Source organism: Typha latifolia, chromosome 7 (genome assembly GCF_019914945.1).
Source record: "Typha latifolia isolate L0001 chromosome 7, TyphaL0001v2, whole genome shotgun sequence".
Lineage (NCBI taxonomy): Eukaryota > Viridiplantae > Streptophyta > Magnoliopsida > Poales > Typhaceae > Typha > Typha latifolia.
Window position 1 is genome coordinate 759638 of NC_133092.1, and position 25430 is coordinate 785067.

A 25430-nucleotide genomic window follows, 5' to 3' on the forward strand; every position below is an offset into this window, starting at 1 on the left:
AACAAAATAAGTGTGGGAAACATAATACGTCTAAAAGACGAGGGGTAATATACAAAAATTCCCTTAATTTGAGTGGTTTTATTAAAATACCCTTCTCCACTCGACATTCCTGACCCCCCCCCCCACCCTCTCCGGGGATCGAAAAGAAACAAATCCCATGGAGTTCCTCTACGACCACCGCCACAACCACCACCTCGTTCCTCCCCTCCTCCGCCGCGAGAACCGCGCCAAGCTCTTCCTGTATGCCGCCTTCCTCTCCCTCCTCCTCATCCTTGTCACCCCGAGAATCCCCCACTCCCCTTCCCTCCACCTCTTCGCCGACATGCGCAACTTCTTGGGTTCGTCTCTCCCAACCCCCGCAAACCCGACATTTCTCTCTCTCTCTCTCTCTCGCTCTCTCTCTAACCGATTCCTTTCTGGTCTTGTTCCTCTTCCTCAGGCGTGCCCAATACCCTCAACGTCCTCACCACTTTCCCCTTCTTGCTCGTGGGGGTCCCCGGCCTCGTGCTTTGCCTCTCCGGTAGCTGTTTTGGTATAAGGTTGGTTAGTTGCTATTCTTTTGTCGTATCTTTCTTGGTTTTTATTAGGTTAATATTGGTGATGTGCTGTGGTGGTAGCTTGAAGGGAGAGGTTTTTGGATGGGCTCTGTTCTATGCTGGGAATGCTGCGGTAGCATTTGGTTCGGCTTATTACCACTTGAAGCCGGATGATGATCGCATTGTTTGGGACAGGTTACCGGTACATATGTGTGTTCAATTTGATTTCTATGCTAATATGTTCTGCATTGATTTTGCCAAGTATTTATCTTTGGTTTTGGGTCTGTTGGATATCGCATGTGAACAAAAGCATTGGGTTGACATCCTTATAGTGTCTCTGCATTGCATTTAGTTGTTTAGAATGCACTAGTATTTGTTGGATATATGATGTAACTATGGAATGCTTGAATTTGATACTTAAAGCCTCAGTTCCAGTTAGTGTCTGGCTGATTTTTGCTTCCTGTGCCTGTGATACGAATTTCCTGAAGACTTGTAATTTTTGGTGCAGATGATGATTTCAGCCTCTTCGGTCTTATCTATATTAGTTATAGAAAGGGTCGATGAGCGAATCGGAATATCATGTTTGTTTTCGCTCTTACTTCTTGTACTTGTCAGCATTGCATGTGAAAGGTCATTAATCCATTTCTCTTACTTATGTCCAAGTTTCTCTGACATTTTCTGAATGCTTAAAATATTATCTGACATTGTTTCTCTTGCTGTGCTGTCTTGGTTGCAGAACATTCGATGATCTTCGATTATGCATGATGTTCCATTTAATTCCATGCATTGCTATTCCTGCAATGGTTTTCTTGTTCCCACCAAAGTATACCCATTCAAGATTTTGGATTTTGGCATCAGGTTTACTCTAAACTGCAATTTTGCAATTTCCTCGATAAGTAGTGTGTCTGATAAAGCCCAAAACTTCAAATTGTTTTTTTACATATAATATGTGCATATGCCTGATCTCCATCAATTACTACAGCACTGTCTTACTTGAATGTTATGCTTTGTGAGAAGCTTGTCCTACACTTTGGCATATTGAAACCTATGTTTTTTGTCGAAGTATTCTTTTACTTTCTAGGCTTGTGATACTTGGTTCTTAAATTTGGTTTTTCATGTAGTCGCCTCTTTTCCAGTTCAGGGAAGATACATTGCCAACATTTTAGTGGCAAGAAAAGATCTTCTAGGTCTTCTATTAGCATTCTCTTGCTAATGAAATTTCATGTAGGCTAGAACCTTCAATTATTCAATAGAATCTACATAGCATGAACTATGGAGGAAAATCATATCCAAGTGGTGGAGTGGAAAACTGTTCTCAAGGACACCAATCTAGTAGTAAATTATTGGATGTGGGATTGTTTGTTGGTTTTGAATAGTGAGTACTAGTTTGAAGTCCTGGATACTTCAAACTATAAAAAATTTAATTAAGGTGATAATTTTGTTACGTGAACTTCCATTTGGATCAAATGTCAGACAGAGTGCTAGACCACTTATTCTTGCAGCACTTATTCTGCAGAAACTATGCATTTGGGCTATGAATACATAGGCTACTTTTCTTTCTATATCAACTATGCTTGTTTGTCAGATTTTACAATTAAACGGATTCACAATAGGAAAAAAAAATAACATAAGAGGTGATCTAATTAAAAGGTGACATAATGGATTCACAATAGGAAATGATATGGTCATTTCCTGTACATATCTGGTTTTCTTTGTGCAACTTTAATTAAAAGGTGACATAATGGACTAAAATTTCATTATTTATTTGTTATTTACAAATTTTGGAGTTCTTCCTGATGTGTCAAGTTTCATCACAGATATTTGGTGGTTTGGTCCGTCAATGTCTGTGAGAATGATGCTTCATCAAATTGAAATGATCCTTGCAACATACATGTTTTTTCTTCCTATATTTTTGATGTTGTCAATTCATAGGTTTCTATCTTCTGGCAAGATTTGAAGGCGTTGCTGATAAAAAAGTTTACAGCGTAAATCGATATTTCATCAGTGGCCACTCTTTGGAACACCTCTGTTTAGCAATGGTCTCCATTATACTCACTGTGATGCTGTGTTTCAGAAACATTAAGATCGCCAGGTATTAGCATCACCAACTTCATGTTACATATTTAATGTGCGAGTTTTTCTGAAATCATATCGCTTTTATTAAGATTTTGCTTAGAGATTACGCTGTCGGTTCTATATTGGTGTTTGTGTATGTCAAACAGAGAAATAGGTATGATCAGCGCAGGGCAATTTTACTACTGCCAGGGAATTCTTAATATTGACAGAGCAACCGCCACCTCTTCTTGTCTTTCCTCTTTAGAGTGGTATTGTTGTCATTTTCAGAGTAATTGCCCTGGCAATGTCAACTCCCAATTCATGCACTTGCTCCTCGTGAAATAGGAATAGAACTTTACTACTGCTTTGGTTCATTGATTGTCTAAGCCATCTCAAGATGGATCCACTTGAATATAGGCTTCATCTTCTATGTTAGGTGAGCGAAGGGCCTCCTTGTGATGAAGCAACTTTTAAAGATTAACATGGCATATGTTTATAAATGGTACTTGCACGAATTAGTTGTCATCTGGACTATGCTCTATTGACTTTTAAGATGGAGTTTGATGCTGTAGCTATATATTCTTTTGATTAGCTAAACTGGTCTTCAATTCATTAGGTTCTTTGTACTTAGCAAGGGCTTCATGTGGGTGATTTTTCCTTTAAACTTCTCTTCATTATGCTCCAGTAATTTCAGATTCTATTAATAAGTTCTTGGTTGCAAAATTGAGTTAGTGTCAGTTAGTTAATATTAGGACTAAAACTAAAGATTTGAATGAGTAAAAGTAGATAGCAATCATGATAAGCAATGTGTGATTTTCTTTACATGATTGATGCTGGACGTACTTAAGTATTTGTCTGTACTGGTACTTTAGAGTTTAGACACTCATTCCTCTATCTATTGCTTACAAGCTATAACTATTTTAGCAAGTTAAACAATTCTTACATAGTTTTTGAGGATCTGATTTCCTGACATCCTCACCAAGGGACAAGGCAGAGCCCTTCTTTGAAAGCTATAACTATTTTAGTAAGTAAAACAATTCTTTTAGCTTATGATATGCAATTATAGACTTGGTGGGTATGTAATAGTTTCTTAATTTGTGAGCTGTGTATCGGATATATTGCGGATGCATCTTTTGTCAATTGAACTCAGGCTGCTATATTTTCTCTGTTGTGCTTGCAGAGACTGCTAAAGATGATCCAAGCTTAACAAGGCCCTCAATGGTGACTTAACTTGATTGCCAGATATTTTATAGCTAACCAAGAAACAAAATGACTACATCCATCAGGAGCTGCTATTGACCATGGATTGGGTTCATTCTACAATTGGTGGTGGCTGCTTCAGGATCCCCCTTCCTACCTTTTTTTTTATCCTTATGCTAGTGACAAAGGGGGCAGTGCTCTCTTGCTCTTATTATGATATTGTTAGAAGATGCATATAAGCTTATGGCATTGGCTATGTCCTTTGGTATTAAACTGATCATGAGATTAATTTGAGATTCTGCAATTTTTCTTTTCTTTTTCTCGGAGCAAGCTGATCATGTTGAGAACCCGGATAGGCAAAGCAATGTAAAAACCAGTTGACCTTGTTATGCATCTTCAAAGGAGGGCTTTATAATTGGAGCCCAGAGGCTCCAAATATAGAGCCAAGACAAAAAAGAAACACCCTTTTAATAAGTCCTTTTAATGTTATTATATTTTAGTAAAAAATATATGGTTAGAAAACTCTTTAATAAGACTAATATTCAATAGTTTCATAAATAATTTTAAATTACGAATTTTTTAATTAAAAATATCAAAATTATATTACACAAATAAAAATAAAATATTTAAAATAAATTAATATTAGACTTATTTTAAAGATTTTGATGAGAGCATTCTAATGGTATTATTTTTATTAAAAATTAATTAGTAAAATTAATTATATATTCAGTTTAATTAATTAAATTATTTAATAAAGAATACATACGAAATTTAAATTTTCGAATTAAACTTTTATAGGCAAAATTAGTATTTTTAAAAGTTAAATAGTATTGGAGTTGGAGTCCAAATTTTTAGATGCTCTAAGCTTGGTTGAGTTTTGAAAGCACTCAGCAGTGCCTCTTTTATTGCATATTTTTCCTCTACTTACACCAAAATGAGGGTTGTAATTCAGATACTTGGAAGAATCCGGGCATAACACCGTTATGTAATTGGACCCGATATACCAGAAAACGATCCGATTTAATTCGGATTCGGATCCGATTATAGACTAGATATTGAGCAATACAGGCCCATGGACCCTTTAGCTGGGCCGGATCTAAAGCGGAAGGAAGGGGCAATCTCGGAATCAAAATTTCGCAGTTAAAACAAACCCAATTGGCCATTTACGGTTTCACCTCATCTTAGAACCCTAATAACTTCCTTTTCCAGGGCTCTTCTCTGGTCGTATTAGGCGCGTTGCGTCGCTTGCGGAGCTCGAATTCCATTGGTGCGTTGTTGATTCCCCCCCTTCTTGTTTTGCATTCCTTGATCTTTTCTTCGCTCTCTTCCCCGGATGCAGCGAAATGCACATAAAATTTTCTCGACTTACTTACTAAATGCTCGATATAGTGTCTTAATAAAAGAGGTTCCTTTGTGGTTCGTCTGCGTGGAATTTAGAAACCCAGGGTAGACTATTCTTCTTCTATGTTTCAGCGAGTCAAACGTCTTTCTGGAGTATTTGGAATGAGTAATAAGCTAAGAGATTGCTAGGTATATGAGTTCGGGACGATTAACTGATCTGATAAGAAAATGGGCACTTGTCCGTCCTAATTGGATTTAATTGGTTCTCGGTTATGTTCGGTGGCTAATATATTTCGGTGTAACAACTTTACTATGTGAATTTTTGGGGATAATTTGCTGCCACTGTTAGTATTTAAGGTTGGGTGGTCAAATTTTGAAGGTGTCCGGTAATTATAATATTTTATGGTTTTTCTTTTGAGCTCAATCTGTTGTAGGTCTATATAGAGCTTTGGATTTTTATTCGTTTTTATGAAGTATAGAATTCATGATATGAAGTTAGTCTGAATGCTGGAGTTATGACCTTTACCACCTATGCCTGTAATGCCGATCCAGCACTTAACTAATTCATATCTGATGTTCCTTCATCAGATATATTCTTGACTTATTGTTTCTAAATCATGTTATGCTATCATTCATCTTGTAATGTTGTTTCAGTTTGTTTACTTATTCTGGAGCAAGACTCGTGCTTGCTGGAAGTTGAGAAGTTACTTTATAATGATTTTAAGTGAAATAACTTGTTGTAGTCTTTCTTTAGCCTTTTCTCATATCCCAGTCTTATCTCTCTGTTTTTTTCTCCTTGGTTCCATCTGCTAGTGTATAGAAGAACTCGGCAAAGAATTTGTAGAAAAAATTGGAGGACAAATTTATGACCAAGAGTATTAAGAAGTGGCTCCATTTGAAGAAAGATTATTTTGGCTTCGGTACAAGGTTGGAATGCCTCTGACGGATCATATAAATGCCTTCAACAAACTACTTGGTGCTATTGAATTCATTGCCATATGGAAAGGAATGATATTATAGATGCATTGGTTACCAATGAATATCAAAAATATGATAAGCAAGCTATGTGGGGGGTTAGTGATTTGGAAGTCACTTCCTCTACCCTCCATCGTATTATAATTTTGTCCAACAATCGGAAGCGCCAATTCGGAAAACAAATGGATCATTGATACCACTAGACAATTGGTGGCATGAGTGGCTTCTGTGATGGTGCAGGATACTTGTATGCTTTTATTTGTGCTTTGATGGAGTTTATGTGTAATGGTTTACATGGAAGATAGTCTTCATATTTTTGTATGATTTTGTTCTGTATATCATGGTAAAACAATAAAAGCTCATCTGTTGGCATGCACATGATCTCTCCGATTGATGACTAGGTATGCAACTAATGCATCGATGATCGAACGATATCATGCCATGTAAGTCCCGTGGTTTTAATTCTTTGTCAATGGAAGGTGGAAGTTAAAAAAGTAAGGAACTTAATTTTATTAAAGAAACTAAAACTGAATTAACTAATAACACACACACACACACACACAAAATGAAAGTCAACAATCTTTTTTGGATTTCGCAGTTAATAGTTAAATTTATTCATACTGAGAAGTAGAATAATGCAGCAGCTCGAGCTCAGCTGGGCTGGCTAAGTTTCAGCTTAAAATTAAATTAGCCTTGATAACAGGCCGACTCACTCAAGCTATATATATATATATAGTCACTTACATAGCATACTCCCATTAACTCGTTAGAATTAAAATGAAATAAGGCATTACATAGAAATTGAAATTCAGAATTTTCCTAACAAATAAAATTCAAAATCCCATAAAAAGACCTGTATAAAATGCACCAATGCATTACATGGAAAATGAAATCTCAAAGATATAAGAGTTGCGTAATTGACAAGCCTGTTCCAAATCACAAAGAATGAAAAAAAAAAGAGAATATTTACCTAGCAGTACAAAATAATTCCTGTCCCCTCTTTTCCATGAATTAAGATAAATGGCAGCAGTGGAGAAATATATTCAACCCAGAAACTAGAAACAGATATCGCAAACCAACTCTAAATGAATAGGATGTTTCCTTGAAAATTGTGTTATTAGCTCACTGCTGCTTGTTCGCAAACCAACTCTAAAAGAATAGGGTGTCTCCTTGAAAAGTATGTTATTAGCTCACTGCTGCTTGCACTCAGCTGGCTGGTCGACTTTTCGACCTTCCACTCCACTTTTCTGCAGTTATGAAGGACAAAAGTTATAAGTCTGAAAATGATACAGAAGTAATGTTCACATAAACCCAACACATGTGCTTTGATTAAGACTACGAAATTAGAGTTAACTTTTGGTCCATCAGCAGATTAAACTATATATATATATATATTTTATTTTTAAAAAAAAAAAAAAAAAAATTCTTAGTGTATGTATACAATCTGAAACAAACCTTCTTCCTGGTCTTGCCTTCCTCTTCAACATCATTATCATCCTCATCCTCATCTTCAACATCTTCATCCTCATTGTCTCCATCCTCTTCTACCATGAAATCATCTTCTTGAATAGCCTCACCCGTAAACCATGAGACAGCATGAGGTATTATATTGTCTCTAATAGTGGACCTATAGGACAAAGAATGGCATACCTAATGTAAAAGGTTCTCATCCATCTCCATAGACCACACTAGGGACTAGAAGAAGATGCAGCACAGTATTATACTAGAAAAGTGCTTTCTGATGGACTACCGGCAAAAGAAATGCAAATTTTCAGTGACGTGCTTACCCAACTTCGTAATCTTGCTCCATTTGACTCTGCAGCTCATCTGCCTGTCTCAAAAATAGAAAAGATAAACCAAATATATATACACTTAACTTCTCTATTTTCTTATTTATTTGGATCAGTAGATTATTGCAAACTCACAGTATCTTCATCAATATCATCATCATCATCATCAGAAACTAGTGGCAGATTGAAAAAGTTGAAGAAACTTTCACAATTTTCGGTTTTCATTATGGGTTTGGCATTCTGTGAACCCTTCTTTGGTTTCTTTTTCAGAAGCTTCTGAGTCAGGCATTTCCCTGGATACCACTCTATTTCAGTCCTAAATATGAAAACCACAAACAATGTAAGATTTGACATAAATTGGAATATCTAATCTAATTAGAACACATATTAGTATAGAATGTACCCTAATGCTTTCTCTAAGACTGGCTCGTCTTCATCAATCATGTGATACGTCTTTGTCAAAACAGAATTTTTGAAGTAAGGGTTAGCATCAAAGAAGAATTCAAGCTTGAAACCCTTAGGACTATCAATTCTGCACCACTTAATATCTTTAAGATATTTGAGAGCCTCCTCATCGCACTCTTGGATCTGATGGGAAAGATGTCATAAGCTTCAACAGAATGTATCTGTAAGAAATAAAAAGAGGCTGTAAAAGAAAAAAATTTCATACTACACTACCTCCTCAGCCAGCACTTCATTTGTTTTCATAGCAGTGAGCCAAAAATCTGGCACGCCCTTTCCTGCATCACGGGAAAAATGAGAAACTAATGAATCAAATATTTAAATAAATAACATTCTATCCTCCAAGTTCTGTCATAGACCTTCACTATCTTTATCTTCAGCAGTGGCTTCCTCAGTGCTTGCATTTGTGGCACCTTCAACTTCCACCATGCCGTTCACAATTTCATATCTCTGCACGATTCCTAATGCTAGTTATGTATTATGCAACAGTCAATTCAATAGAGTAACGATATGAAATGGGCAGTTTAAGAGCTAATGATGCCAATAAAGAATATCCAATATGCCTCCCAAACCTTGATGTATAGTGGTTCATAAAGCTTCTGATATTTAGCTTCAAGTGCAGCTCTTTCCTCAAAAATTTTTGCCTCGAGCTCATCATGTTGGCTCTAGAAGATATTATCAATAAAATCATTACTCATTAAATTCCAAAACCTGGACTACAGTAAAAACAGATAACAAGCAAATTCTCTGTACTGTTCGTACATACATCCTTATATAATTAAATGTGAAAGTATTTCGTAGTAAGAAAAGGAACAGAATATAATCAGAGAACCAATCTTTATCGCTTTCATTAATGTAACAGAGTAGAAAGTTGAGAAATGGAATCTAATAACCTGACAAGAGAACGTAAAGAAGACTCGAACCCTACTAAAGAAAAAAAAAAACCGTTAAATCCCAACAGGGAATACCAAAAGAAGAACCATATTAGAACTGACAAAAGGAAAAAATCTATATGAACAAGATATTTGCAGGACACTCTAATTCAAACAAGAAAGCAAGTAAACAAGAGGGAACATAACTGAAAGGGTTATAGAGCAAAAAGGAACAAACCTGGATCTCCCTCAGCACTTCGACGCGCTTCCTCACATTCGGTGAGAGGCTCTCGAGCACATCCGAGTGCTGCCCTGCCAAGCTCTGCAGCTTGTCCTGCAATCCAAGGAGGCATATTCCCAACAAATCACCCAGAATTTCAACGAATAGAAGTAAGCCGGAACAATATCACGAACAAAAACAAAGAAATCATCCACAGTACACAACAGAAAGAGATCCAAAAGCCACCTTTAGGGCACTCAGAAGGTCCGCCCGATCATCAGCGCTGAAACCTACAGAATTCAAACACTTCCACGATCAGAACAAAGAACGAGGCATCGATCACGAGATAGATAGAGCGAGAAAGAGAGAGAGAAACCTGCGGTGAGATTGTCCAGTTGCTTGTTGTTGCTCATGGTCGCGCCGCCGCGGTCCTAAAAGTTCTTGTCCTTTTCGAGGAGAGGATAGAAACCCCCTAGGGCGAGCAGACAATGGACGAGGAGCGTAAGGAGACGTATAGGGTGGAATAGGAGAGAGGTGGAAGGGATTTTATACCGGGGGATTCGCGCGGTTTAGGGTTTACTTGCTTGCTTGATTGTTTACTCGCGGAGCGGCGCGACTCGCGAGGTAGGATAAAACATCCGCCGCCAAAGTTACGCATTTATGCAATAACAACCCCGCGCGTTTTCAAATTTTGGTACGCCACGATTTAATCTCTCTACCTGGAAAGTGTCAAAATGTTTCCTGAATTTCTAACACGACTTTTCTAAATCTGAACTCAGGAAGAAAACACTCGATACCTCTTTAAAAAACAAATTGCTAGTTTCTGCGTTCATTTCACATATTTTAGATATAAATCTATCGTAGCAATACCAACAATCATCACATGAAACAAGTCTCATAAAAGAGTCTCAAACCTTAACAAGCCAAACTGGCACCATTAAAATGAATAACGTATGTGACTTGTAACTAACTTCCTATAGGATTTTATAATACAGCCCATTTGCACAGCACTGACAATAAAATGATTCAAATCCACTTGAACCATACAAATAAAAAAGGATTGTTGAAAGAATCCAAGCGTCATTGGTTCAGGATCATTTCTATGTGAAGTTGTATGGTAAGTACAAATGTTTGGGTACAAATGTCATTTCTGAGCATCTCTCACAGATCAGATGTGTTATCCATCAGTGAATTAGTATTTCGACAAACAAGTTTAAATACAAAAACTCAAAGAACAACAGCTCAGCAGTAAAGGTAAAATGAAAGAAAATTCCTGGAACAACAAAAGCTCCTCCGGCTGCGGTTTGTGCATGGCTCCGTTAATATTATTTGTTAACTTGCAAATGTCCTTAGCTTTCCATTTCTTTGCCTGAAAGAAAAAGGTGGGGAGAACGGTTAAGAGGACGATACACGAAAAATACTACTCACAGGTCAGACCCAAGATCTGATAATTACCAGAATGAATCCTTCTTTTCCTGTGCTAATAACTCTTCAAAAGAGATGTCAGGAAGTTCTGCGGCTTGCTCTGATGGAGCCTTCATCTCCATGCTTGCACCAACCTCGAGCATCTATTATGACAGATATGGAAACCTGTAATTTTGTAAAACTATGTGATGATGTTTACTAAAGGCAATAGCAGGTAGAGTACCGTCTTGTATGCAGGTGACAACTTAAGCTGCTCTTGAAGAAGATTATAAACAGCCGCATCCTCCTCTAATCTCTTATGTTCTGCTTCTAACTTGTAAATCTATATAGTTTTGTGAAGAATTATCAGAGGTGATACACAAATTAATCTGAAATATGAGCAGACTAGCAATAGTGCGAACAAACCTGTTGGCAAAGACGATCAAATGAAGATCTATCTGCCTTGAATAACAATGCCTTCTTTATTTTAAAACTCCGCTGGATGATCTCAGACCTGTGAAAAAATGAAAATGTCTTGCAAGTGTAAGATATAAGATGATCATACTATATAACATCAACAATCAATGAAGCTTTCTGCAAAGAATAATGCATACTTGCGCTGCAATTCATTTCTTGCCTCAACCAGGCAGTTGATAAACTGGCCAACCTGCAGACCAGATTACTAAATTCAAAGTTTGAAAATCCAATATCACGAATGAAATAAAGACTAGAAATAATCCATTAGGTGTACGGAGTGCTGAGATATACCATTCTGTACAGACAAGATCATTTTAAGGACAGTGGTTGCCTTACAGAATAATTAGAGAAATATATCAAGATGCCTTAAATTTACATCAGGGAGACGGCATGCTAAGTTTGTATAAGAAATAGGACTGCCAATGAGAACATGAGAAAATTAAATGGTCTTATGGAGAATATCACATCAGAGAGACTGAGGATTTGATCAGCAATTATTAAAAAAAAGCTAATTAAATCCTGCCATAGCTTAAGTCCCAGACAAACATGTTTATCTAAGATAAAGAATAAGAAGAGGGACTATGCCGCAGATGCATAAATGATCACTTCATGGCCAAGTGTTCCTAAAATCACATTTAATGATGCAGATGAAACAGAACTGTTAGCTTCTTTTATTGAGTCAAAACAAAAATATCCACAAACCTTTCAGCAAAAGTTCAATAGCTGCGATCACTCACCCATCACAAATAAATTCACCTTATGCACATATTTGCTTAAATTAACTTATAGTATATAGTAATAATGTTTCCTACATTCTTTGACGATCATCATTTAGAGAATATTCTTTCTAAGCCAAATGAAAATTTGTTTTGGATGAGGATGATCATCTCAGAGTAGGCACACAACCTTAAGTTTCTGATAACAGTTTTATCCAAGATTAAAGTTTGAAGTACTGAATGGCTCGAGTAAATTGTACCAAATAGTAACACTAACCTTTCAGCATTCACCACTAGTAGATACAACAATCATATAATGAAGCATCTGCAAACAAATTGGTTAAAAAATCCAATATGCTCATAAGCTTACAAATTATATGCTCTGGAAACCTATAACATTACAACATATTTCATACAACCAGGTTCTGCTTCCACAGTCATCTAAACCGTGCACGTTAGCTTATCAGAACAAAAGTGTATACTATAATTTACACAGTTTTCATTAGAATTTGTAAACATAAATCTTCGAAGCTCCTCTATATGTCTCCCCCCTTGACCGAATCATCATGTGGATCCACACATAATTTGGGTATTGTGGATAATTGTGCCCACGAAAAGAAATAGAGAAGGCCCAGAGGCAAGATATTCATTCTACTTCACATCTGATATGCGCAAACTAACCAAAAAACAACAACCTCCTGGGCTACACCTTGCGAAGTCCCTTCACATCAATTGCCACTTTTGTGGATTCAAAAGATTTGCACCTTCTTTATAATTCTCATCCCGGATCCATTCTAGACAAAGAAGCTTATTTCCAGGATTTCATAATAGTATACCACTGTAAACTACAAGGAGACTCGAAACCCTAAAAACCCCATAATTACAAAATCTACAGATAACTAGACGGCTTTTCATGATGTAAATGCACATCACATCAAATTCACAGATCTTGGTCTAAAGCTCAAACTCATTACTAATGCAACAGTCTCTCAAATAGGGCAAACAAAAAAGTATAAGGAGAGATGAACCTGCGCCATGGTCAATCCCTTGGCCTGGTTAGACTTAACAAGCTCATCGTACTGCAGCTTAATCCTCCTCTGCATCGCACTAGCAAACGATGAGAAAGGAAAGGGGCAATCCACACCCTTCCCTCCCCCTCCTCCTCCTCCTCTCTCCTTTCCCATCCCATCACCGCCGTCCGCCGTTGAAGCCCCACCCTTCGTCTCCTCCCCTCCACCGTCCGATCCCCCGCGCTTCTTCTTTCCTCTCTTCTTCCGCCTCTTCTCGTCCCCCTTCCGCTGCTCTCCGTCCTCCTCCCCTCCGCCGGCGGCGATCGTCGCCTCCCCGTCGGCCTCCGCCGGCTTCGGCGCCGTCCTATCGTCGACGGCCCACTCGGGGAAGATTTTGGGATTGTCTAGGGTTTGGTGGGTATCCTTCTTGTTCCTGTGGGCCTTGAGGTAGATGAGGAAGAAGGAGAGGGAGGAGACAAGGAAGACGAGGAGGACTAACGAGAGTGGTGATTGCGATAGCGCCGCCATGGATGGGAGCCCCTCATCCCCAAGAGAGAGAGAGAGAGAGAGAGAGAGAGAGAGAGAGAGAGAGAGAGAGAGAGAGAGAGAGGAGGTCTTTGACGGTGCGGAGTAGAGTCGCAAAGGGGCAGAGACGGTGATTCCCTTATTCTGTCAAATGCTTTGTATTTTAGGAATACGTGTTGGGGAAGGGAGGGGTGGAGTTGGCGATTGCCTTTTGTTAATTTACAGAAACGTCCACTAAAATAGGAAATTGCATAATGGATCCTGCTCTCTTCCTCTTTTTGCATAACAAACCCTGTGAAGAATGAATTCTTTCGAATGCTCCATTTTCTCTTCTGCGATCTGTTTGAATTAAACAATGAGGATGTTGGTTGACTTCACTTCAACTCGACATCTCTTATTATAACTTTAATTTTAAAAAAATTAAAAATAAACTTAAGCTATTAATATGTGCAGGCTAGGCTCACCAAATCCCAGACAAGATATTTAAAAAGAAAACGACTTCTATGAGCTCCGCTATCAATATTAAATCTGGTTTAAAAATAAAGGGATGAGTGAAGTCTTCATGGTTGATGTTAACCATTTATTTTCTACGGCACCACGAGCTCTATCCAACTGGACTTGCAAGTTGAAATCCTTAGCTCTTCAGCAGCAAGTTTTAACCTCAAAAACTTTCAAAATGTTTCAATGGCTTGTTAGAAAATTGGGATTGCTAACTTTAAGACTCAAGTCCATGTCAATGTTGAGCTACTTGGTCGAGTTGGCTTTTACTAGAGAAATCCTAAATATTAAGAAGCGGAGGAAGTTTTTTGTAAGATGTATAAAATATAGAAGGTTATTTGCAGAAAGGTCCCTCCCTCTCTCCTTCGCGAAGCCACCCAAGTCGTCACACCCGATATATATGAATCTTAAACTAATGATCGCACTCCTTCTGTCGCCTTCCTCCTCGCTTCTTCTACAGATCGCAGGAGCGCTTCTTCTTCCTCCTAGGGGCCGGAGGAGGTGATGCCAAACACTAAACCCTAACCCCGTGGCAAGGAGAAAATTGTGGAGTTTTTTTTTTTTTACCTTGTTCTTTCTCTTCTTCTGGTTTCAGCGATGGGAGATTCGGCGGTGGTGCTCGGATCCATGGAAGGGGGGTTTGGAGTCCTCGGGACGAGGGGTATCGCCGTCGAAGTATCCTCAGGTTCCTCTCTCTCTCTCTCTCTCTCTTCTTTAGTTCTTCTTGTTTCCTTGTTGGATTTAGGTGCTATATGTGAAAATTTTAGGCATAACCTTTGGTCATTCTCCAACACATTGGTAATTTCTAAAAAGATGAGATGAAGTATCATGTTCCTGTCGTTAAAAGGTGGTCTAGTTAATATCTTTGTTGTGTCTTCCAAATTGGACGATTCCTCATGTAGTCCAAGGCTCAGATTACAGTTAATTCGTGAGGACAGTAGTAGGATGAATTGGAAGTTGATCAATAGAGAGAAATTTTGTTGATGAAATTTAATTTGCAGCGGATGAAGAAGATGATAAATTAGAACAAGGAGAAGAGAAAATAGATAAAGGAAGAAAAATAATAAATCATGATTTTCTTCAATATTTTCAATAAATCATATAAAAGAGATGTGTTTATTGAATGAACCTTGTTTATTTCAATCATGCATGATCCTGTTACTGATGCATTTGCAGAAATATGAGTGGATAAAAACATAAGAACCTTAAAAGAAGTTCTCTATTGTGGCAAATTCATGGAAGGCTTCTCTGAAAGGGGACTTTGGGTCTAAGCAAAAGTTGTCTAAGAAAAGTTCATAAATTTCCAACTTTGACTTGTCTAACCATCAATGCTAGTCAATATTCTACCATAGAGTTTTGATTGTTAATGCATTTGAGATGCTTGGGCATCTAGGATCTAGATAATAGCTCTTACATATTTTGTCACATATATTGACTTGAAATGTTGATACACAAATAAGAGAAAGATTTAAAGAAAGATTTAAGCTGAAGTTGGACCTTTCTAAAAAAAACCTGACATACCAGTCCCATTTGTTATTCCATAATTTGTATGTCTTGCAGGAAATAAAATTAACTCAGTGTATTATCTTTTACCAACATCAAAGCAATTTTTTATTTCGCTTGACTGGTATCAAAGCCAGATAATCGACAAAGATAGCATCGAGGACGTGAAAATTTTGAGCCGCCAGAACTTCAATCTGCATAGCCTACTAGCCATTGTTCCCAAAGATTACTAGATTAGTATGCTAGATTAGTTTGCTGGTTGATTATGTAAAGCAGTAGATGGACGCTGGTTTTGATATTTAATGCTGTCCATTAAAGAATTAACATCTTGCAATGAGTTCATAGTACTATATAACCAATTGCAGTTTGAAAATGAGTTTCCGTAGAAGAAAAAGAATGATAAATAAGTAAAAAAAAAATTCTCTTTTTACATATTTTAAGTGAAGTCTATGACTTTTAATTAGTTAGAGTTCCTCTGACTGAGTTTTAATTGTGTATGGAAAAGTGAAAAGAGTTCTGATAGGAATCTGTCTGTTCACTGTTCTAGATTTTTGTTGAAATGTAGAATATTCTCAAAGACATCTGATCTACTTGCTTTATCTTGATTTGGTAGTGTTGTCAAGTGCTCCCTTGGAAAGGAATACCTGATTTTTCATATTTCAAGTATATATCTATCCTGATGAGACTGAATTTAGAAAACAATCTGAAATTATTATCTGTAAATCAGGTGGCCTGTTGATTTCTTGAAGTTGCACTCTAGAGACTGCATAAGGTATTTGAATTGATGGTGGTATTATGTATTAAATTATATCATAGTTGTTTCTTTATTATTCTGCATTAGATCCTTCCAGATTCTCAAATCTCTTCTCTGTACTGCTACTTGGCAAAAGGAGTAACAAATCTAGCATGGCAGTTTTGCTACAATTCTTTTGTGGAAATGTTGTGATTAAGCTAGGATTTGCAGGTGAGTTTTTGGCATATATCATATTATCATCTTTACAATATCTGACAAAATGAATCCTGCCATGATACAGGTGACTATTGATTCTATTGACTTGAAATTTGATCGTGCTTCTCATCAGATTTAGATATTGCATAATAGAGAAAGTAGGAGAGTCCAATTTTCATTGATAATGTTGCTGGACATTGCAGAATCTGCTTATAAACCTTTTCTGTTATTTATTGTCAGATAGTCAAGCTGCTGGATATTTTTTAATTTGATGGTACTGTATTGTAATATCATTGGACAACAAAATGGGATGCAGGCATCTAACCAGATCTCAAGGCAGACAGATTGTTGGCTTTCCAATCCATGTTGATAAGAGATAAGCCTACATGGGCTGGGTTCTCTCCAAGGTTATATTTAGGTATCTTTCCCCTATGAAGGATAAATATAGGGAAGGATGCACTATAGCTGTTCAACTAGGACTTCTTTTGATCTTTAGAGGACTTAAAGTGAATACTTGATCGTCGTTCGCTGAGTGAAGCTGAGCAGGGAGCCAATGTCTGCATTTGATTGTTGTTATCCACATCCCTCTACATATTTGTATTCCTTGTAACTGGCCCCTTTTTGGACTCTTGCAATTCTGAATCCTGAAAAACAGAGCCTATACTTTTGCTAATCCATGGTGATTTCTCGATATAATAACCTGACCAATCTATCAATGCCATGCTGTATAACTGGCTAAATCTGGGCATATCTTCCTTCCATCTTTAGGGGGCTGAATGTGAACAAGTTTAACGAGCGATTGAAGATATCTTGCATCCTTCACTAAAGGCTAACTTTGAGGAATTGATGAACTGTGAGATTATTTTTGGCTAGTGGATTTTGTTTGCCTTATATAGTGATAACTAATCAATGTTAATATCTTAACTCGGATCTTTAGATTATGGGCTTAGCTAAAGTTCCTGTAATTGACAAGTCATGAAGAATTTTGTGACTGGGCAGCTCATGGAGCTGATATATTAACTTTTGGGTAAACACTGCACTATTGGTTCTACCAACTTTTGTCTTATCAAGGGTTTGGCTAGTCAGTACTCTGGTAAAAGCATCCTACAGCCAGTTAGGATTAGTGAGTCACGAGCATTGACTTAAATGTTTTGTGGAATACTTTGAAGGCACTAACATTGTAATGTATGTGACATGTTTGGGTGAAAAGATAGCAATTATAAGTGTAAATCTCATAGCTGAACTTGATTTAAAATCATATTCACAAATAAATGGCTTGAACTTTCTCATATACTATTACACTTTTAATGCGAGAATGAACACTATGCTCTCCTAGATGTATGCATGAGCGTGCATTGTCTTATTTATTTGCAGCCTTCTCCAGCAAGCTGGTCAAATTTTGGACTGGAACTGCTTCAAATACTGGTGTCACAGTCCCTCTTGGTGCTGCTAAGGATTTGGTTTGGCTGGTTTCATTCAATTTCACTGTATGTTGAATGTCGTGGTCTGACAGGTATATAATTAGTTCCAGAGTATCTGATTAGATTCCGAATTCTTCTTTCTGAAGCGTACAGGAAGATTTCTTGGGTTACTCCTTACTTTATTTTCAACGTAGTTCTGAATTAAATGATCTCATATTCTTTTATATCCTATCTTGCTTTGTGTACGGAATAATTTAGGTATCAGTAAAAACTGAAAACCGTGTTATTATATTGTTATTAATTTTTTCTTGAAACTATGAATCTTTTGTGATTGATTACTGGTTCTTATGGATACACTTTTTGCGGTGGATGTGATTGATACATTATTGTTACTACTATGATACCCTTTTCTCTAGAAGTTCCTCAGGTTTACATGGATCCAATAATTGGTAGTGCACAATGCAAACTTTATTAGCTTGCAATCAGGAAGCTTGAACCAATTGTCCTTTGAAGCCTACCATGCTAGAAGAGATGCCCCAAGGGTTCTCGGGTCCTTTTGTCTGTTGCCAATTTATTGATGACTAGTTTTGAGTCTTACAAGTCTCTTTAGCTTAATATCCATTCAATATTATCCTGACAATGGGATGCTAAGGAAGTTACAGATAATCAATTCCTGCTAAAGTTCATCTCATACAAGCAAGTTGGACAAGTAAATGATTTGTTGAGTTGGTTCCTTGAGTAATTTGTGTGGGGGCATTGTCTTGCAAGCAGGTCAACTTAGAGATTAGAATTTTCTTTTCTTTTTTTTCTTTTCTTTGGGATTTTTACATAATTGCTAGTAATAACTTTCAAAATATTTTAATTACCACTACATAATTACCACTACATTCTTCAGCATATCATAATTGGCATTGAAATCATTGTGCTCTTTCTGAAAGATCATTCCGTTAGTTAAATCTAACTAATCAAAGATTATTTTGTCCTTGCATAAATTATTTAAAATGATTTAAAAACTATCCAATATTTTACCTAATACCATAGATTCATAGCACAACAAAAAATACCTTTTTTATGTTAGACAATATCAGTAATAAATAGTGTACATACTAAACAAGGATAATTTTGTTGTTTTCATATATTAATTCTAACAATGATATGTGAGAAATATTATATTAAGTACTAATCATAATGATAATTCTGAAAGAGTCGAAAGATTTTATTGACAATTATGACGTTTTAATGATTTTCTAAAGAATGTAACGACAATTATAATAATTTGAAAGTTTCCGGTGGCAATTATGTGAAAAACTCTTTTTTGGTTGAGAAATCTTGAGATTAGTGTTTCTTACAGTTATAACCACCCTAATCCTCCCAAATAAAATTCGTTGTGGCCAGAAATACACTATATATTTTGAAGCTCTATTCTATCTACCTTTCTTCCTTTGTTTGATGTTGTAACTATCATTTGATAGACAAATCATGTTACCTTCTGTAGGGACCCATTTGATGCACATGGTACAACTTGCTAGATCCTTTGAGCAGGGAAGGTATGTCAGTACAACTGCTTGGACATAGTCACAGCCTACCAGGATTGTTGGAACAGGGGAAAAGTATAACCACACTAGTCACCTCCTCACTATTATCCAACCCTTTTCATTTTGTGCTCTACCTAGTTCTGTAGGGCCACAATAGAACAAAACATGCTTCAAAAATGTGAGTTTTACCACTGATAGTCAACCTGATATTGACACTCATATATTGGTGATTAATTTCCAGTTAAAGTAGAGCAATTTAATACAGGAACTTGTCAGATAGGTTGCCAAGTAGAACAATCTACCTTGTTGTGCGGTATTTGTAAACCCTTTTAAACCTCTCTTCATCACTGTAAAAACCTGACTGGTTCTCCTTTCTTGCTCGGCATGAAGCTCTACTATTTTAGTTCTTAGAAAAAGACTATATTTAAGCAACGGTATTTGATCGTTCGAGCTATAGATGATTAGATGTAGTTGTTATTTCCCTATCACTTTATGCTACGTTAATATTACTATACTTGCTTGAAAGTGGTACCCTTTTTGCAGGAATCTTAAGCTTCCTGAGAGGACATACTCGTTACCACTTGTGAGAACCATATATCTCTTATGGGCCATATCGTAAAGTGACAAAATTGCCCCTGTCAGCATCTTGAATGTTTTCCCGAAGAGGAAGATGCCTTGTGAGACTTTTCAATAGACACTATACAAACATACAACATGTCAAATGGCCAACCTCGGGGGGGGGGAGTGTTTAATTGGACCATGAGTTCACCACTTGACGCGGGCAACTATTAGATCAAAAGGTAGATGTCTCTTCTTCTTTTTTTGTGATGAACCATGGACTTGTAGGGGGGTCCGACCCACTTTAACACTGAGCTCTGTTCATTCTTATCTGAATCCTCTTTCTTTTTTAAAAGGTTGGGTCTACTTGTCTGCACTGCACCAATTAGTGAGGAGGACCTGGATGTTTCCATAGTTGGTGCATGATCTCAGTTAGGTATTGTCATATGGCTATTGTTTGGTCATCAACGTTGGCTAGTCAGACTGGGAGTATGCTTACATCCAAGTGTCCATCCTTATCCACACTTCTTATCAGGTATGAACTCTCTAATTAGATTCTTACTGTTGTCAGCAGTGCTTTTTGATGCCTGTTTCTAAGCTATCATTCTATTGAACTTCACAATAGGTCATACTAACCTTTATTACAATTTACAATATTCAGCTTTACGAAACACACCCTCTCTAAACACATTTGTAATTTTGTATACATGCCATAATAATAATGAAGAAACAACCCTACTTCTGATAGGGGGGGAGGGGGGATAATGAAGCTTTGAGTCTTCCACATCCTTCTGTTCATACGGCAACTTGATCCAAACTGCCCCTTCTCCACCACTGGGACAGCCCTATAGCTGTTGTAGCCTTCTCTAGGCCCTCCGTACAGGATGCTCGCCCCCACACACAGCCCAAACTCCACACTGCTCAATATGAGCTGCTGTGTCTGGTCAAAGTCTCAGAACTCCATTGACCCAAATCCCCCCTCCTCCCCCTCAACCCCACCTAATTTTAGTTGCTCCTTGGAGGTTGTGAAACCATGTCTCTGTGTGCCACGCCATAACTCTAAGTTACATTTATATACTGTAGCTTCCTATTTACAGACCCGTCTTCTTTATGTCTATATATGTATGATATTAATAGTAACCATTGATGGGGGCAAACTCAGTATTGACAGGGTGTTGGCAGTGGGGCTGTGAAACCCTGCATGGTGCTCTACTTCCTCTTTCATGCCCCTGAGTCAACAGGGGTGAATCTTTGGCTTCCTTGTTATTCGGATGGGCATTCTTCCTTTCATTCTTACCGTGGGAAAGTTTACGACGTGGTCCTCCTCGGCCACCCACCTGTCGCAACAAGTCATGAGGGTTCCTAATCATTCATGATATGGCACCACACCCATCAAGAAAACTACGCATCCATATGATTATTGCAACATACCAAAAGATGATAGGAACAAAGCGACCACAAAGCTAAACACTAATAAGTTGAAAATGATAAATCATGTCATTTTGTTTGTATATATATGGCTATATATGGTTGATTTTGAGTTCTTGGGAGAGTTTGTGGTGCATCATGTAACATGGTGAGTATATGCAAATAGTTATATTATAGTCTTTAATGAGTAGGTAAAGATGTGATCTATCTTTTGTAGGGGTGTTTGCATGTTTAATTGAAAGCAAAGTTTGGGAGACAGGACGACACCAAGTGGCTGCAATTTGTAGAGGTGCCCAAAGGAAAAAAAGAAAAGAAAAGAGAAACACATGGAAACTAGGCGCTAGTTAATTGTGTGTACCACCATAGCAAAGGCATGGTAGTACGATGGCCATGTGAGGTTGCCTGACATGATGAGGCGAGGCGAGGCGAGGCCCCCAAACATATCCCACTTGGCGTATGACACATGCAAATCTATGAATCTCGTGCACACGTGCGGGTCAGTGCAAGTGCCCACGTACGTACTCTCTGGCCTAAACGGATATGTCGGATGGAATTGGCGGATGCACACATGTGCTCCATGACCCTACCTGTGAGCATGATGCTTGCACATATATGGTACGCAATACAAAAAGGAATACACCAACCAGAACCAGAGGTAGTTAAATGGAGAGATCGGATGATGGGCTACATTACACTATCCCCTTACGTGAAGTTTGTGACCAAGTGGTGGAGAAAGATGGAAGCTTCCAGCCTGGCCAGATCCAGCCCCGGGCATAGCCTCTGCCCTCCTCCAAAAGGTGTAAAGCTACAAGTACTCATGTCCTTCGCCTGTGGTTGGGGTTAGTAGTTAATGACCAGATGATAATGATGATGATAACACTTTAGTTAAAAGATTAGAAACTAGAAGAAGAGCTAACGAAAGACATTTGCATGAAGTTTGACTACAACTAATTTCTTCTTTCTTTCTTTATGTGTGTGTGTGTGTGCGTGAGTGCGTGCGTGCGCCTGTGTTTTGTATATATATATATATATATATAACTCTTTTCTTACCTTCCATCTCCATGGATTGAACTTATAGGCATCCCTATAAATGTTATCGTCGAGGTGGACAGATCGAAAGTATGTGAAAACACACCATCCTTTAGGGATGAAATGCCCCTTGATCTCAACGTCCTTCACAGCTTTGCGCATTATGCCACTAATGATGTTCCCCATACGTAAAGTCTCCGTAATGACCTGCGCAGAGTTGTGATATTTCTGTAGTTAAAGAGTGATTTTAGTGGTAATCTCGTGTATGATCTTTGTAGAATATAAGTAAAATAAGGCAGCCTACGTGTTGTGTGAATGATAAAGACATGTAGTCCGTCCATTGCAAGGTTTCTCCCGTCATTGACTTGCGCTTCTTCAATTCCATGTTTTCCTCCTGGAGAGTCACGAGTTTAGTGTTATATATTTACATGATGAATTCAATAGGGCCCAAGTCCAACAGTATCACTGGCTTTTGCTTCATGTACTGAAGACAGCAGAGCTAAAATGTTGGCAAATCATCTTAGCATAAGTGTTTGTTTGCAGATACAATGAATCAATCCCTTATGTGAGGTTGTGTGTTCCCGTGCAAGATGCAAGGAGATATAGTTAATTAGATAAATAAGTTTATCGTATGAAACAGACTGGTACTGATCTGATAATGACCGTGGCATGTAAGTCATAAGAATTATTCTGTAAAGACAAATCATCATTGTCATGGCCAACAACTATTAGGTGACTCGATAACTATGTTTAATGCTACCTGATTAATTATCTAGTATGACTTTTCTAGTGGAGTTAAAAGAGGAGGATTGACCAAGTCTTGACAAGTACTAGTAACTTTTATTATTATAATATCACATTTCGAAGGTACACCAAATTCTGTCCTTATAATCATCTACAAATTAGTTTGTTTGATAGAATTAAGAAACATACAAAAGCTCAATTAGCAGGGCACGGTTGTTACCTCTAATTGTTGGAGAGCAAGTGGGCACTCGCTGAGGTACTTGACTGATAAAGTGACGAGAACGGGGACGGAATCCTCCGCCGGTATCATCAGGTCGATCATGTTATCGGATATCAGATCGTCGGTCAATTGGTGGCTACTATCGTTGATCAAGACATCGATGGCGTCTCGGGGGGCGCATCCATTGTTCTTGCTCCTCTTCTCCTTGATGATCTTTTGTACTAGCATAGCCATCCTCTTCTTTGCCTGCATGTACATATGCCTCTACTAAGTTGGAAATGAATGAGAATTTTATTGTCATGCAATCTTAGGCATTAATGGAGTAGCACTGGACTTGCCTTTAGTGATCTATAAAGCCTACTCCCTGGTAGCTTAACTGGTAAGGACATCAACCCAGCAATAAATTCCTGGAACTGTTGCTTTAGGAATTGCATCTCCTTCCCTGGCTCTAAACCAATCAATCCTTTCACTAGTATTTGGAACACAATCTGGTGACATAACCAAAATTAGCTCATCAAATGCTTTTTATTAATTTTTTTGGTGAGAGAGAGAGAGAGAGAGAGAGAGAGAGAGAGAGAGAGAGAATTGAGGACTTAAATGTGTCCTTATTAAATACCAATTGCCGCTGGGATTCAAACTCAAAAAAAAAACTTTTAACCAACTGAGTAGTACTATCCCATCGGCGATTGACTTGTTATTTTCATCACAATTTTGAAACTATCAAACTTTCCAAAAGGTTATTGTGTTATTTGCTTGTGAGCATCCACAAATTAATGATGAAAACAATAGGTAGGCATAAGCAGTGTCCAACCCCAAGTGCATTAAATTCTCCAACTGTGCCCATTCTTAGACCTCACATGTGGTGACTCTAGTGTGTGACATAGAATGAAAGAAGAAGGAGAAGGAGGAGGAGGAGGAGGAGGAGGAGGAGGAGAAGAAGAAGAAGAAGAAGAAGAAGAAGAAGAAGAAACTAACCAATTTGGCCTCATCTTGGATGTAGATGATCTGATCACCATCCTTCCAATCCCTCATCGACGACAAGACGTACCGCTGCATGTCGCTAGTGATCTGACATTTAAGCTGGGAGGACTTGAAGAAGGCGCCAATGAGGCCGTGAACTCTCCTCTGTAAGCTTCCATTGATCAGCAAAATGGAGGATTTCCCCATCAATTCAGTGAGCGATTTCGGATACCAGGGCACGAAGGCCTTGGCGTCACTTTGCAAGACAAACCGGCTGACCTCGGCGTCCGTAGACACGATGGTCGGGCTACCGAAGATGTGCGACTTGAACACCTTCCCATACCTACAAGCATTTGATCAAACACTTGTTGCACATACATGAAATCATAACATATTAATACATCTACCGTACTTAAAAACACTTTCACGTCGTAAGAAATCAAACGACGACGACTCACAATAGCCGACGCTTCTCCATGAAGCTCTCAGGGCGAGGGGAGTAAGCGCATGAGACGAAGTCGAGGGTCTCGCCAATGAGAGGCCACCCAAGAGTTCCTTTGGGGAGTTGGGCTCTTGATCTCCTCCTCTTCTTTAGCTTCCAATTGCTATAGACGAGGAGGACTGATCCTTGTAGCAAGACGAGGATGGCTATGGCGACCCACATGACCAACAACCAAATGGTCATCCTGCAACCTATGCTTTCGAGGTGGCCTGCGGGAGGAGATGGTGTTACAATTTAATCTACGGAGAGATTAGTGAGAGAGGGGCAAAGGAGGAGAGGAAGGCGAGTGGAAATTTTGTTGTTCGAGAAGCCAAAGTACAAAGACCCATTTCAAAGGGGGCTATGCCAAAAGTCCCTACAATTTAATGGTTGCATAGTCCCCTCGTGCCACAGTCCTCTCTCTCTCTCTCTCTCTCTCTCTCTCTCTCTCTAAACAATTCTTTTCTTTTTTTCTTTTTTTTTTCTTTTTTTCCCCGCAGCTGCTTACCTCGTGCACACAT

The 25430-nt window shown here is 38.2% G+C and overlaps 5 protein-coding genes and 1 long non-coding RNA gene across 19 annotated transcripts; 3 read left to right on the top strand and 3 right to left on the bottom strand.

Moving 5' to 3' along the window:
* Positions 1-127: 127 nt before the first annotated feature.
* LOC140791791 (uncharacterized) lies at positions 128-4106 on the top strand. The gene is made up of 7 exons (XM_073142444.1): positions 128-338; positions 440-539; positions 618-738; positions 1045-1166; positions 1273-1394; positions 2469-2628; positions 3772-4106. Exons 1-7 carry the CDS (start codon positions 158-160, stop codon positions 3779-3781), a joined length of 816 nt encoding a protein of 271 aa, XP_072998545.1. The 5' UTR covers positions 128-157; the 3' UTR covers positions 3782-4106.
* An 811-nt stretch (positions 4107-4917) lies between these two features.
* LOC140792544 (uncharacterized) lies at positions 4918-6483 on the top strand. Its single transcript, XR_012109767.1, has 2 exons — positions 4918-5058; positions 5946-6483. It is a non-coding gene; the product is annotated as an uncharacterized lncRNA (long non-coding RNA).
* Positions 6484-6939: 456 nt separating this feature from the next.
* LOC140792242 (nucleosome assembly protein 1;2-like) lies at positions 6940-10127 on the bottom strand. 3 transcript variants are annotated; one of them, XM_073143108.1, is made up of 12 exons: positions 10004-10064; positions 9828-9923; positions 9698-9741; positions 9470-9565; positions 8932-9024; positions 8719-8809; positions 8576-8637; positions 8301-8485; positions 8033-8213; positions 7895-7938; positions 7563-7734; positions 6940-7354 (listed from the first exon to the last, which is right to left on the bottom strand). In XM_073143108.1, exons 2-12 carry the CDS (start codon positions 9862-9864, stop codon positions 7298-7300), a joined length of 1062 nt encoding a protein of 353 aa, XP_072999209.1. In that variant the 5' UTR covers positions 9865-9923; positions 10004-10064; the 3' UTR covers positions 6940-7297. The 3 variants fall into 3 exon arrangements, 2 of the variants coding, with proteins under 2 accessions (XP_072999209.1, XP_072999208.1); XR_012109723.1 differs by having other exon boundaries at positions 7895-7934; positions 9828-10127; XM_073143107.1 differs by having other exon boundaries at positions 9828-10127.
* A 384-nt stretch (positions 10128-10511) lies between these two features.
* On the bottom strand, positions 10512-13766 carry LOC140792243 (uncharacterized). The gene is made up of 6 exons (XM_073143109.1): positions 13077-13766; positions 11470-11522; positions 11282-11369; positions 11100-11198; positions 10907-11019; positions 10512-10820 (listed from the first exon to the last, which is right to left on the bottom strand). Exons 1-6 carry the CDS (start codon positions 13584-13586, stop codon positions 10784-10786), a joined length of 900 nt encoding a protein of 299 aa, XP_072999210.1. The 5' UTR covers positions 13587-13766; the 3' UTR covers positions 10512-10783.
* Positions 13767-14439: 673 nt separating this feature from the next.
* On the top strand, positions 14440-22410 carry LOC140792002 (uncharacterized). 11 transcript variants are annotated; one of them, XR_012109670.1, is made up of 9 exons: positions 14440-14582; positions 14677-14766; positions 16312-16356; positions 16436-16548; positions 16850-16951; positions 17908-18046; positions 20033-20289; positions 20404-20582; positions 21693-22410. XR_012109670.1 is itself a non-coding variant. In XM_073142762.1 (5 exons), exons 1-5 carry the CDS (start codon positions 14482-14484, stop codon positions 18027-18029), a joined length of 471 nt encoding a protein of 156 aa, XP_072998863.1. In that variant the 5' UTR covers positions 14440-14481; the 3' UTR covers positions 18030-18268. The 11 variants fall into 11 exon arrangements, 3 of the variants coding, with proteins under 3 accessions (XP_072998863.1, XP_072998864.1, XP_072998865.1); XR_012109667.1 differs by lacking the exon at positions 16850-16951 and adding an exon at positions 19450-19501; XR_012109669.1 differs by lacking the exon at positions 16850-16951 and adding an exon at positions 19450-19501 and having other exon boundaries at positions 16475-16548.
* LOC140792001 (cytochrome P450 90D2-like) lies at positions 20625-25338 on the bottom strand. 2 transcript variants are annotated; one of them, XM_073142761.1, is made up of 8 exons: positions 24887-25338; positions 24444-24771; positions 23807-23956; positions 23469-23714; positions 22809-22898; positions 22526-22711; positions 22182-22303; positions 20625-21384 (listed from the first exon to the last, which is right to left on the bottom strand). In XM_073142761.1, exons 1-8 carry the CDS (start codon positions 25111-25113, stop codon positions 21282-21284), a joined length of 1452 nt encoding a protein of 483 aa, XP_072998862.1. In that variant the 5' UTR covers positions 25114-25338; the 3' UTR covers positions 20625-21281. The 2 variants fall into 2 exon arrangements, with proteins under 2 accessions (XP_072998862.1, XP_072998860.1); XM_073142759.1 differs by having other exon boundaries at positions 23469-23720; positions 23813-23956; positions 24887-25258.
* Positions 25339-25430: the final 92 nt, after the last annotated feature.